At 40.1% G+C, this 14,099-nt stretch overlaps 1 protein-coding gene across 1 annotated transcript in view; it reads right to left on the reverse strand.

Moving 5' to 3' along the window:
- Positions 1-10,356, reverse strand: part of vps35l (VPS35 endosomal protein sorting factor like) — a 36,384-nt gene extending 26,028 nt beyond the window's left edge. The window contains exons 1-7 of the mRNA XM_079801376.1: positions 10,295-10,356; positions 9,783-9,882; positions 7,720-7,896; positions 5,487-5,603; positions 5,377-5,401; positions 3,273-3,349; positions 3,061-3,189 (exon numbers count right to left, since the gene is read on the reverse strand). Of these exons, the coding sequence (XP_079657502.1) occupies positions 3,061-3,189; positions 3,273-3,349; positions 5,377-5,401; positions 5,487-5,603; positions 7,720-7,896; positions 9,783-9,882; positions 10,295-10,311 (642 nt within the window). The 5' untranslated portion in view covers positions 10,312-10,356. The remainder of the gene's footprint in view (positions 1-3,060; positions 3,190-3,272; positions 3,350-5,376; positions 5,402-5,486; positions 5,604-7,719; positions 7,897-9,782; positions 9,883-10,294) is intronic.
- Between the last annotated feature and the right edge of the window lie 3,743 nt (positions 10,357-14,099).

Raw genomic sequence — 14,099 nt, forward strand, 5'->3', positions numbered from 1 at the left:
GTACCCGCAGCGGGGCAGCGACGCGGAATGCAGGGATCCGACTCGGACGGCATGGAGCGGCCCGAAGTGGGATCTGAGTGTGCTGTGCAACACTTACCTGCGTCCGCGGAGGGGGCGTGCGAGTGTGGGGAGGCCGCTTGAGTGCGTTCCCACAGCCGGCGCCCCCTGCTGGCGAAGGGAGAGGCGTCTGAGGGTGGCGAGGCATGGGAGCGTCGACCACCGCCAAGCGCGCTCCCAAATGAAGGAGGGGCTGAGCGTGGCAAGGCTTTGTGGCGTTGCACACGGTCTGCCTCACCTCCTTCCTCAGCGGGGAACAAGAGTGGCGAGGCATAGCGTCGCACACTGTTGTCCACGCACCGCTGAGAAGAGGGGAATGAGAGTGGCGAGGCTTTGTAGCGTCACACACACTGCCATTCTCGCCCTCTTGTGGGGAGGGGAATGAAAGCGGCGAGGCTCTGTAGCGTCACACACACTGCCATTCCTGAACTCCCGAGACCCAGAGGTATTGGAACTGCTCTTTTTTTTTTTTTTTTTTGGTACCACTGGCTGTTTTTAACATCAGTGGCGGAACAGAATTACTAATGGTTTTCCACCCGGCCCTCCTCCGGGGAAGAACAGTTCCAGACCAAATCCGGGTCAATTGTGCTTCTGGACCAGGGTGGACATCGTCTAGCCAAGGGCCAGCGCTGTGCGCAGCTCAACCTCAGCTCAGAACTACCCTTGTGCACTAAGCAGGGCGGAGGTGGCCTGCCAGTGGCACTGCCACCCCACCGATGAGGGTAGTGAGAGAGAGGAAAACTTTATACAGATTATGGCCCTATTGGTGTTCCATATTTTGGCACCAATAGTTCCACAATGCCAAAGCCTTCCAATGCACATCCGAAAAAAGGCAAGGGGCAGGCAAGGCGATTTACGCGTTGCACTATGCCTCAGCCATCCGGGAAAGCATGGCTGTCAAGTATGAATCTGATTCAGCACGAGCGCCCACTATTACGGTGGGAATCTCAGCATCATCTTCATTTTCAACACATAACAGCCCTCTCTCCGATGCAGCGATTGACATCTGTCCTCTGCTAGAGCCCCAAATGAAATGCTAGGTCCCCTTTCAAGGACCAGCAATCCCATCTGTAAACTACCAGCAGACACGTGAGACAGTGGGCGTGGCCGTGAGACGGCACACGGCGCGCTGAACACTCAAGCCCCTATGAAAAAGGCAAGACCAACAGCGCGCCGACGTGGCCATGCTCTCGTGAGAGAGCATAGACCACCCACGAACACAGTCTCAACATGCTTGCGATGCGATAGAGGAGTGAGGGGCCCACAGAGATGTACGCGGCGGGGAAGCCTCACTGTAATCCTCAGGCCACCCAGGCTTATCAGCCAAAATAGTCCCCCCTCTGGTGCACCAGAAAAGAGACTAGATCGGGGTATAAGCGAAGGGACTCAACCCCGTTTGAGGCATCATAGTCTCGACCGCGCATCGGAGGCGCCGAGTGACGCGCGCAGAGTTGCCGTGGCAACCCGCGCTGTCACCCGGCAGCCAGACGGCACACGGCGCGCTGAACACTCAAACCCTCACGCGGAAGGTGAGATGACCAGCGCGTCGACGTGATCCCGTTCCCCTGGGAGAACATGGATCACCCACGACACAGTCTCAACATGTTTATGCGAGATGGATCGTGGCCGTCAGGACAGGAAACAACCGCATCCAGAAACGCACGAGTGGTAAGACATCTTGAAAAAGACGGCACGTCACCCGTGAAGCTCTTTTGTGAGGAAAACGCTCTGTGCTGAAGCACTCAGGGGGAAACGCGACAGCGCACGGGATTGTTAGTGCAGCCCGTGCCTGTACTCAGCAGGAAAACGCTCTACCCAGACCAACAGGTTGCTGTGATAACAGCAGTTTTTCTGCACTCAGAGGCAGCTCGATGAGTTCAGCGCGATCCCACTGAAAGGTGCCGTTTCTCCAACACGCGTCCTCCTCTGGCTTTCCGGTGTCTGTAGACAGTCTTGCTGATAGCAGCGAAAAATACTCGTCTTGAATGAAGAGAGTGAGTCCTTCATACGCCTGTGTGGCTCCGAAGTGAATGACAGCGTGCATTCGCTCTCGCTTCCTGTTTATACCCGCGGCGCGGGGCGGAGCGCGAGATGCAAATCTCGCACGCCAATTGTTCATTGGCCGGTTCTAGATAGCTCGAAGCTGATAGGGGCTCCCAGAAGTGATCCCAATTCGTCGGTACGTCCGACGTACGTCGAACGTGACCGACTGAATGGGAACCCGGCTATTGTTATGATTGGCTGACGTCATTGCATAGGAAACAGTATCAACGGCCACTCTCTACACTAGTAATTTTTCTGAAAACATTATCCATATACAACCGTCATTTACCGAAAAAGAATTATGAAATAATTTACTTACAGTTTATAATGCAGCTGCTGTCATATCTAATAGAGTTGGCTGCTTAATATTTCAACACAAATTTGCAAACTCTACATTACTGGAACGCCATAAAAAAAAAAAAACACTTGTTAACTACACTGGGATCCCTATGAAGTCTGTACAGAGATGCAAACGGGCAGTTTAAATTGGACACGACAAAGCGAAAGTTCATTCACTCTTCCATTTGTCCTGATGTCGACAGACTCAAGTGTGTGGAGTATTGTCAGAAAGTGACCATCTGTATACTGTATCCAGTGTAGACAGCATCAGTGATTATAATGGGTTATATTTGCTTTTGATGCGTCGCAACGATCACATCCAGTGTAAGTAAATGTCAGCCGTTAAGTGACTGAATGCCAGTGTGATGATGTAAAACTAATTGTCAATGTCTTGCTCTGGAGGTCATATACAAATGTGTTGGCCCATGTGACATCACAGATCCCACAATATCAAAACGAACCGTTTTTGGAGCTTGATTAAAAAAATGCTTTGTTTGTAATAAGGAGGACGTTTTAAGCTATGAAACTTGAAGGATGTTCTTATATGTTAAAAGATCAAGGCAAATTAGATTTTTCATATCATGACCCCTTTAAAAATGTGTGCGTTCACCGTCCTCAGACCTGGATGACGATTTTCAGAGCTTTGACTTTCTGGTCTGAACCCCAGGCCTCCTTTAGAGACTGGTTGAGCTCTTCAATGCGGTTCACATAGTCCTGCTGGGACAGGTTCAACAGCTCCCTCTGTGATCCCTGAGCACACACAATACACACATTCATAAACAGATCTACCAACAAACATAAAAAAGCACAAGGCATCTCCAGATGAGACCCACCTCCTCCAGGTCGTCCAGTTCCTCCAGACGAGTGCGCACCTTCTCTGACACGGCTGAGCTGGGACTGGATGCTTTACCTTAACACAAGTCAAACTGTTAAATGTGTAAAAAACATTTTACAGACAGATGCTGAAGCAGCACATCACACTGTCATGTGTTCAATAAGTTAGTACTGAATTTTTGTTTGCTAAGTATTTTATAGAGGTTGCTACAGTTGTCAGGTACCAATCCTGAATTATTTATTAAAAATGCAATAAAATAGATTTAGAAAATGCATTTGATTATTCAACTGAAAATTAATGTCAATCCTAAATTATTGGCAAAAACATAAATAATTAAAACGTTATATATATATATTAGGGGTGGCATGGTACATGAAAAAAACCGAACCATTCGGTTCGCTTGTCGCGGTTCGGAGTGTGTGCGCCGCACGGTTCGACGCATGCGCAATGTATCCTCGTGCCCGTATGTTACCTCAGACAGTTGGTGTCCTTTTCGTGCGAAATAAGAGGTTTGTGTGTGTGGACATACATTAAAATAAAGTAAAAGTGGAGTGCTGCAGGTCACGTCACGTGTAGAAATGCAAGTGGGAGAGATAAGGAAGGCTGCCCGGAGTTGGAGGATGCGCCAGCGTCGTATAGCAGTGCGTTGGCAGGCAGGGCAGATGCAGTGCATGGAGAGCGGGAGCCGTGCGCGCCCGTTGTGCATTTACACACTGGCAGTGTTTGTCTCGCGCAGCTGAACCGCGGCTCGTGTATTGCAAATACAGACAAATATTGTCCATCCTGTCACATTTTCCGGTGTTCTCCTCCAACCCCTGTCTGTCTCGTGCTTTGAATTATGATGGGCAGCATATATCTGCTGCAAATGCGACCGTGTTCCCCTCTGTCTCATACACACATGCATATAACATGTTGTATATAAGTAGTTCACATGACAATATGAAGATATGCTTCTAGTTTTAATAATTTAAACCTGCCTTTGAAGTTTGGGCAAAAACTTCTGGCAGTGTTGTGTTTTTGTGTATATATATAATATATATATATATATATATATATATATATATATATATATATATATATATATATATATATATATATATATATATATATATATATATATATATATATATATATATATATATATATATATTTTTTTTTTTTTTTTTTTTTTTATTCAGCGCTGGATGTCATATGGTGATTGTGAAACACACGGAACACTTCATGGTGAAATGTGTTAATCAGGTCAGCTGAATTAAAGCCACAGTGCATTGTTCTGATCAAAATTGACATGATTAACATGAAAAAAAAAATGTTACGCCAATATGTCGGACTCGGTAGACAGCCTGTTAGGAAACAACTTCTACATGATATAACAATTTTTTAATACTGTATCCTAAATTGTGGATGATTAAGCTATATATCATATGCTGAAGTAAATTTCTGGAGTGTTAACGATTTAAAAAAAACAACAACAAGAACCGTACAGAACCGAAAACCGTGACCCTAAAACCGTGATACGAACCGAACTGTGGGTTTTGTGAACCGTGTCACCCCTAATATATATTATATATATATATATATTTATATATATATATATATATATATATATATATATATATATATATATATATATATATATATATATATATATATATATATATATATATATATATATATATATATATATATATATATATATATATATATATATTTTATTTATTTTTTTTATTTTTATTTTTTTATTATTATTATTATTAATTTAGACATTAAAAAATGTATGTCAGGCCCTAATCCTTGATTTTGTTAAAAATACTAGTATTAATAATAATAATAATAATAATAAAAACAATAATAGTAATAATAATAATAGATTGATTTAGAAATTTAAAAATGAATGTCAGGTACCAATCCTCAATTATTTATTAAAAATGTAAAAAAAAAAAATACATTTAATTAAATACAAATTTAAATAAATTCATTCATTGATTCATGAAAATTAACAAAGGCTTAATGGAAGATTTCTGAGCTGTCAAGCCAACTGGAATATTAATAGTTACAAACCAAGAACAAATAAAAAGAGTCTTCAAAACCGATGAACTCACTCTTTTCTGAGCCCATGAAGAGGTTCTGTAAGAGAAATAAATTCTTCATTAATGTCTGTCAAAAGTGAAAACAGACAGGATGAGTGAGAACTATAAACCGCTGCACCTACTATAGACAGTTTCTCTGTGGTGGTGAATCTAGACAGGATCTCTCCACGTTTAGATGACCACGGCTCAAAGTCTAAGCCCACTTCCTCCTCTTTCTCCCGCCGTTTCCGCCCCAACTCCTAAAACAAAATAGTAAAAAGTGAAAAAAACCCTTAGGAATGCCTGATATATCGGTCACCATATCGGTATCGGCCGATATACAGTATGTTCATTTTTAATGTTATCGTTATGTGCTTGGGACATGGCTTTTAATGGTAAGACTTTTGTTTTTGTAATCAGGCCTTCAAAAATTATATAAAAATTTGGATTTATCGGCCAATATATTGGTTATCGGCTTTCCAATATAAAGAATTATCGGCCAAAATGTTAATAACATTTTCATAACATTTTTTCAATGGCACTCAAAACTGTCCTATTACTAAATGTAACATTACAACAACAGCATATCCTATCATTACTCACTTATGGAGTAGAAACAACGCAACCTTTGCGCTAGGCTTGCTACGATAGTCGGTGTTGCCGGTGTTACCGGTGTCCAGACTCAACACCGGTTACATCACTTGCCCACCGTGGCACCGCCCACCGTCTTTTTGATTTTTTTTTAAGCAGGATCCGACCGTGAGTCTCGGCAGGAGTCATTCATCAGATTTAAGAGTGAGGAGCTGACTGAGATGATCGCGGAAGATTTGGTTTCAAAGCGAAACGTAAAAGCGCCTATTTAAGGGAGTTTGTCATTTGTTTTGTTGTTGTGTTTTTCATTAAAAATAATAGGCTAATGAACCCACAATTCAAGCAACCCGCAGCCGAATTGACGCTAATTCAAAACCGAAAGTAAAATGTGCACGGCCGCACAGAGCGCGCATTGTTTACTTTCGCCAGTGCGAGCCTCCGCGCTACGCTGACTGCGCACATTTATTTTTGCTGCGCGCACCCTCGCGCTCGTGCGGGCGCGTCGAGTATAGGCAAGGCTTTACGGACGAACTGTTATTCATTCATGGCGTGCATCTCAATCATAGACTGATCAATGCTTGATCAGTGCCCTGACTACTGAACTAGGGAACTGATTGAGACGCACCCATGGCCTCACAGAGCGCGCATTTACAGACGAGCTGTCATTCACGGTGTGTGCGCACTGGCGCGTTTTCAGTTCAGAGCGATCGTGTGCATCTTACTTTCGGTTAGATAGAATTAGTGATTTAAAAGCCTCCGCCGGTGATACCGGTATTACCGGTGTTTTCACACATTAATTAACCGGTGGGAACATTTCCTCACCGTCACATCCCTACTTTGCGCCTGTTTTCAGGCCTTCCTACTTAGGTCTCTCCAGTGCTGGAAAAAGCTTTTCTAATATTAACACGGGTCCTGAAGCTCTGGCCTGATCATAACCCTTCTTTTCCCAGTGATATTACTCTGACCTTTTCCCTTTTGTAATGTCTCTCAGCCATCTATCCTTCTACAGTCTTTCTTCTAATCTCCCTCTTGCTCGCTCACTCTCTCTCCCCCCATCATGAGTGTATACGCCCCCTACTGCTGATTGGCTGGTGTTGTGGTGCTCGGTCCGATCCACTTTCAACTTTGAAATTGTTTACTGCACCTTTAAAGGTGCACTATGTAATGTCATAACATAATTTTCAACACACTCACAGATGTATCTTATATGATAAACAGAGCTGCGTTACCTCATACTCATGACTGGCACTGTGTCATAATAAAAGTCCCACCGGACACTGTGTCATAATAAAAGTCCTGCTGCTCTTCTCATTAACAATCGCTCCAGCAGCCTTGCTCAGCTTCCACAACACTCGGTCCTGCTCTGTTTCATACTACAGTAACGTTAATAATCACATCCATGAACATGATTTCTGCCCGAGTCCTATTCCGATTCTTTTCCACCGCTGTGAGGTGAAGACCACATGTCCCAAGATTCTGCGCTCAAACGTGGCGTCATCAAACTACGCCTTTGTTTTGAACAGGTGATCTCTAGTTGACGGAGAAGTTACATAGTGCAGCTTTAAAGGTATAATTAAAATTCAATGATACTCAATAATACCATGGGATTTCAAAGTACCTTTGAAACGATTATATAGTAATCATTGAATTCTATGGTATGTACTTGTAAGTACCATGGTATTACCATCTGATACTATCCCTTCACAAGTGTTTTTTTATAGGGCTATGCACATTATGATTTGAATAATGCTTTGTGTGTATGTGTATGAGGTTTGTGAATTTTACCCCAGCAGAGATGCTGTGTGGGAGAGTTGGGGTCTCAGACGCCGCAGCAAAGAGAGACAGTGGGTCGGTCCCATCCAGCATGGAGCTGAGTGGATCCAGAGCTACAGAACTAGAGGAAGATGATGAAGAGGAGGTGCTGCCTTTCCGAACACCACGGCGAGATTTAGAATCTGTCACCTGAAAAGAAACCAGTTATTTACCAAAATTATGACTGAAATTACTTGTTCATGGCGTTACTTTTGTCCAAAGCATTTAACAATTCACTTATTACACATTCAGCCTTCTTGGAGGAACCAGAGGTTTGGTCATGGGCGTCGGAACCATTGTATGTGGGTGGTACAAGACTTTTTAAAGACCACTTTTTAAGACCAATGATATTGGACCCACTCACCTGCCGCTAACCAATAAACACTTTATTATTAAACACACATTAGATGCTTTATTTCCACTTTTCAAATGTTTTCTTAATTTTCATCGAAAATAAATGCCTTTCTGATCTAATATGTGATGGGAAAAGGGAGTAGAGGGAGTTCAGCAAAAGGCGGATTCGAACCTCGGGTCGATTTGCGTCAAAACTTTATGCCATGCATCTTACCCCTACACTATTGGTATCGTATATGATTTGATAACTTTTGTAATTTTGTCTGTCCCAACCAGACGTTTAGAAAATGATGCAGACTATTTCCACTTAATGTAATTTGCATCTACTCCAGTAAAAATTTTGGGGGACCCACCCACATTTTTCTTGCTTCCGACGGGTTTGGTGTTTTGATGAAGAATACACTGGGCCCAGTCCTTCAAAGTGTTTAATCTGGATCTGGTAATCCATTTTAAATTCATGACATTTAATTCAAGCTTCAAACCTTGTGCAGTTACCAACCCTGGTGCCTCATTTATAACCATTGTGTAAGCACAAAACAGGCCCTTGAAAAGGCGTACGCCACTTCCTACGCATAAATTGTGATTTATAAAAGCAAACTTGATGGGAAAATTTGCACACCTGAACGCAAACTCTGACCCATGCGTACAAACATTTTGGAGACAGAGCAGTTTGGCGACACCGATGGTGAGCTTGAGCTGAGGGACTGACGGCAGATGAAAACCACTTGAAATCCTCATTATAAGTCCTAATCATAAATACAGTGCATGTTCACAATAACTGTTAAAATTATTTAAACTCTGTGTTACATCTTATATACACTTTGGCACTCTCATTAATGGAGTTAAGCACTTAAATTACAGGAAATCCTTATCCAGAAGTTACAATTTTATTTTTATTTTCTAATAAATAGAAATATTTGTAGTGGATGTGATGCTTTTGAACACTTATCCTGTGGCATGCTGTGTTTTAATATTTTAACTACAGTGATGATTGCTTATGGCATATGATAATAGTAGAACTCATGGTCTGAGAAAATATTTTCACGTCAATAATGCGCAATAAGGCCTATATGTTTCTATTAAAAATGTTAAGTAATTAAATATACCATTTGGCCACATGGTATCACATGGATGAATATGCATATGCAAATGATATGCAGATGACATTGTGCATAGTAAATCTAAGCGTTGTAAGCTTCATATGGTTATTTAGGGGAGGAGACGGGGTGGAGATGCATGACTGGGATTTATAAAGGGAATTTTGCGCAGGTTCTGCCGTATACATGGTTTTATAAATCGGAAAATTTGTGTGCGTACACTCACTTTCTAGGACGAAATCCATGGAAAGTTTTACAAATAAGGCCCCTGGTGTTTAACCATCAGGCTGCACTATCCATAGTCTAACCAGCAGCATTATTAGACATCCGTTAATGGTTTGTATATGACTTGAACAGCAAGTGGCTGAACAGATGAACACTCAGACAGGTAACATAATAGAAATTGAAGGAAAATATGGAACTATTTATACAATATACAAAAAGGTTCCAAAGTAGACTATTCTTGATCAATACACTCAAACGTTGTTTACTCCATGAGGACTGAACCTGTAATAATAAGTGAACAGTGTTATTATTATTTTAAATAAAACATTTAATGAGTATTTAGGAGAACTGTGGATGTACCGTAATGGCTTTGAGTGGATGATAGTCACTGAACTCCACTGCTGAAACCTCCAAACGACACACCTGACACTCACTCTCATATTTACGGCCCCGAGAGTGCCTGTGCAAAACACATATAGCTGTCATGGTGATCATATTAATGCTAAATGTGACTGAAATACAATACAATGTGCAAAATGTACCATACTGTTGTGTTTCTGCACCATGATAATAGCATTTATTGTTATGTGTTTGATTGATGGACATGTCTAAAACGTGGTATTATCATGGTACAAATACAATACCATCATATTCTTTGAAATAGCTTTAAGTACTGCTTTAAGTCTGATAAGTTACCACTGTACTGTCATAACACTAACGTTACCTCCCTCTAGTCGACTACAGTCATGTTTAATCGCTAGTACAGATATTTTAGAATCCACATATTCTTCATTATTCCTCTATTTTTTGACAGTACGCCGCGTTAGAGTTTGATAGCGTCAAAAACGTTTAAAAATGTAAACATTTCTTACCACTGAACTGAAGCCATATTCAATCAGTGTCATGTGATGCCGAAGTGTTCGAGATAAGAGTCTTCTGTCATAATAAAAGTCACTAGGTATTCAAAGTTATTTATCTGTACGAAACGAATGTATTTCGCAGTAGAAAGTACATTTCACCGAGAGAGAGCGAGAGAGAGAGAGAGAAACACAAACACACACACTGAAATGTATGTTTGTGAGAGAGTCTGTGCGCGTGAGAGTGAGATTTTAGCAACAATATTAATTCATAATGAAACATTTCCTTGTGATGTTCCAAAATAATGCTAATGTTCCAAAATTAAAAAGGCTAATAACCCAAATAATACACATCTATTTTATTTAATCTTAAAGATATTTTTACAGCATTTTCTCATGTCTAAAATGTTCCCTGATGTTAAATAAACTCTTAGGATTAAATTTTTTTTTATTTATTATTTTCTATGTAAATCTGACAATTCTTGTATTGCCAATTTTATTATTTTTTAAATTAATGTGTCCTCATAATCTTTAATCAAAATAGCTTCCCCTCCCTGTTACATTGACATCTCTTCTCTGATGACGTGTTTACTGCCACGAGGGCTTGCTCAGTTGGGGGCACTACATTTTCAACTAAATATCCAAATAAATTGAATTACTAAACTAAATTAAATACATCAACTAAATTACTGATCTGCCCACATTGTCACTGTAAGATAATTGAAATGAGCTGATGACATCACCGTTTTCTCCACAGCGGCTGTACAGCCGAATCAAATTCTGTTGCATTATTTTCCTGTTTAACACTGTGAAGCTGCTTTGAAACAATCTGCACTTTAAAAAGTGCTATATAAATAAAGTTGACTTGACTTGACTTGACTTGACGAGGGCGGGACAGCCTGTCACTCACATGACATCACAGCAATAGCAAACCACAACAACGATCCAATCAATTCCCGATTGGCAAAATATCAAGTCCCGCCCTACATTTTTTTCTTGTTCGAGAAGCTGTTTCACTTAGATATATTTCATAAAAGGGGGAAAAAACCCTTTCGTTTCATGCTAGCTTTAAAGAGGGCTTTATCTGGAAAGCATTTATTGTGTACAAGCATCTTTTAACAGATATCTTATAGATGTGTAGTAGTCTCGAGCATCCTTCCTTAGTGACCTCTGGCCTGAAAGTCTATCCACTTGTCTTACATCACCACTTCTGGCTCCAAACGCTCTACCAGATGCCCCCCAAAAAACAACAAATGGAGCTATTGTAGGCTATATGACATATCCTTAATCCTTATTCTCAAAACTATGGACAAAACAACAAAAGGTCAAATAAAATAAAACCAACAGTTCACTTACAGCAATAACAGATATGGTTTGTGACAACCCACTGTGCTAAATAAGTAGATGACAGTGTGTTGACATCTTTTTCTTAGGCTACCTTTCCATTAATAAGAACCTCCTCATTTTGTTCCAGGTCACCCCTATACAAAGCAATCTGGTAGTGATCTAGTATCACATTATCACCTGTTTTGCATGTTAGTATAAACTTCACACATACACAAACTACAGGGGAGAGTGGGGTAAGATGAGCCAGTGGGTAAGTTGACCCACCCCCTTTATCTTGGTAACTGTACCCTTTGATTGTCATGTGATCATATACTGGAACCACTCATCATTTCTGCCAGACTGTGAAAATGAGAAGCACATGGGGGGAGTGGAAGGCACCCATTTAATTTAAAAACGTTTTTGGCCTGTCAAAGTAAAATATTTAGCATAACAGATGTAATGGCTGTTGCATCAAAGCAAGTGTTTCCAGGTATAAAAAATGTATAATCCATATTATTGATTTAGTCATGTATAAAACCATGCAAATAATTTAGCTAAATATTAGCCTCAATTGGTAAGCTAGCTATAGTTTAATCCAAAATGGCAGCTTGGGGCAAATGCGTTGGGGTAAATTGAGCCAGCATTTTAACTTACCCTACCATAAGGCACTGTAGTTAAGTTCAATCTCTGAAGTATAAACTGGTATAATTTCAATGTAATGTTACACAACTGGTTTAGTTTATCATTTTCTTTTAAAAAAAGTAGTTTGAGTTTATTTGATAGTAATACTGTACAAGCACACAAAATCCTTCTCTGAGAAGATGCTTAATCAAACATATCTTTCCACCTGTCCCTAATGACCTTACATGTTCAATATTGCAGAAAAACTACCATACCAAGAACCTTTTGACTAAAGTGTTTATTAGTTTCAATGATATTCATTCATTCATTCTAATTCAGTTTTTATTTTATTTAAATTATATTTAGTTTTACTCAACAAGAAATGCAAACAATTAAAGATATTTAAATTTCAACTTCATTTGATTGGTTTTATGTTGTTTAAATTAGCTTTAAGAAAATAAATATGATTAACATTTGATAAAAAAAATTAAGATTAAGAAATGCGATTATTGAAGGTGTTTTTAAAAGAGGTAAATTATCTTTAAAATGTCACATAGGGTTGATTCAGATTCACTTAGATGGGCCATTTAAACCCAGATGGTGCAACTTACACACTGACTTGGATCAACTTACCCCTAACCTGGGGTAAATTGAGCCACTGGAACACTTTTTTTATAAGAAGACTATAAGAATATTTTTAGAACCCTTTGCCATAGATGCATTCTGATCATTTAAAATGATAGCACACATCCTGAAATTACTTCAGATACTTTCAATGTAAATCTGCCTTATTTTATCTTATCTTGTGGACCACATAAGTAAAAAAAAAAAATGCTCATCTTACCCAACTCTCCCCTAGGCTACATATTTTCAAAACTCAAAGTTTCTTCTCCAGAACAAAAAAGCATTTATTAAGACAACGCTGCAAAAATGACTTGTTCTTGACTAACTTGTTCTTAAAAGATGTGCGTGGATTGGAAGAATGGAAGAATTACCCTGTTGAAAAAAATCATCCTATGCTGGTTGTGTTTTGAAGCATGGCAGCTGGTTTGAGCTAGTTTATGCTGGTCCTTATAGTTGGTTGACCAGCTTAAACCAGCTCATGACCAGCTAAGGACCGGCTTAAACCAGCTCAAGCCAGCTAAGGACCAGCTTAAACCAGCTGCCATACTTCAAAACATACCTAACCAGCAAATGCTGTTTTTTTCAACAGGGTTGACTGAAGACTAAAGAATAGATTAAAAAACTATACAGTATCGCAGGGGCGCCGCTAGCAATTTTGGGCCCTATGAAAGAAAATGATGTTGGGCCCTCTACCACACCAACCTAGCTATCCAAAATCTTTGTCTGCAATTTAATAATACTGACCAATTAAGCTCCGCTCGCTCAACCCAGAATGCCCCAATTGGCTGATGAAACATTGATTAAAATTAAGATCCAATTTATCCAAAACAAAACAAAAAGTGGTCAATGAATCATGTCTGATCAACTCCATCTTATGATGTGTCCTATCCTATCTCATGCTGTTCACTTTTCATAATCGACATAGATAGACAGATCGACAACATAGACATAAAAAAACTACATTATAATATTTAAACATAAATATAAAAATAAATACCTTAATGGCTGCAACAATTATAGCACATGTCATGTCGGAGTGGGATATAAGTGAACGTAGTTTTACCGGTGAGTGTGAGCGGTTCATGAGTGGAGCGTTTTGCTGGATTTTGCCGGAAATGCGCCATCATTTTTTTAAATTTGTAACTCTTTGGTAGATTATACATTTATAATACATTACTACTAGTACTGTTACTACTAATAAAACCGATCTCTGGGGGCCCCAAAAGTGTGTGGGCCATTAGAATTGTCC

Source organism: Gobio gobio, assembly GCF_949357685.1.
Source record: "Gobio gobio genome assembly, chromosome: 20".
NCBI lineage: Eukaryota > Metazoa > Chordata > Actinopteri > Cypriniformes > Gobionidae > Gobio > Gobio gobio.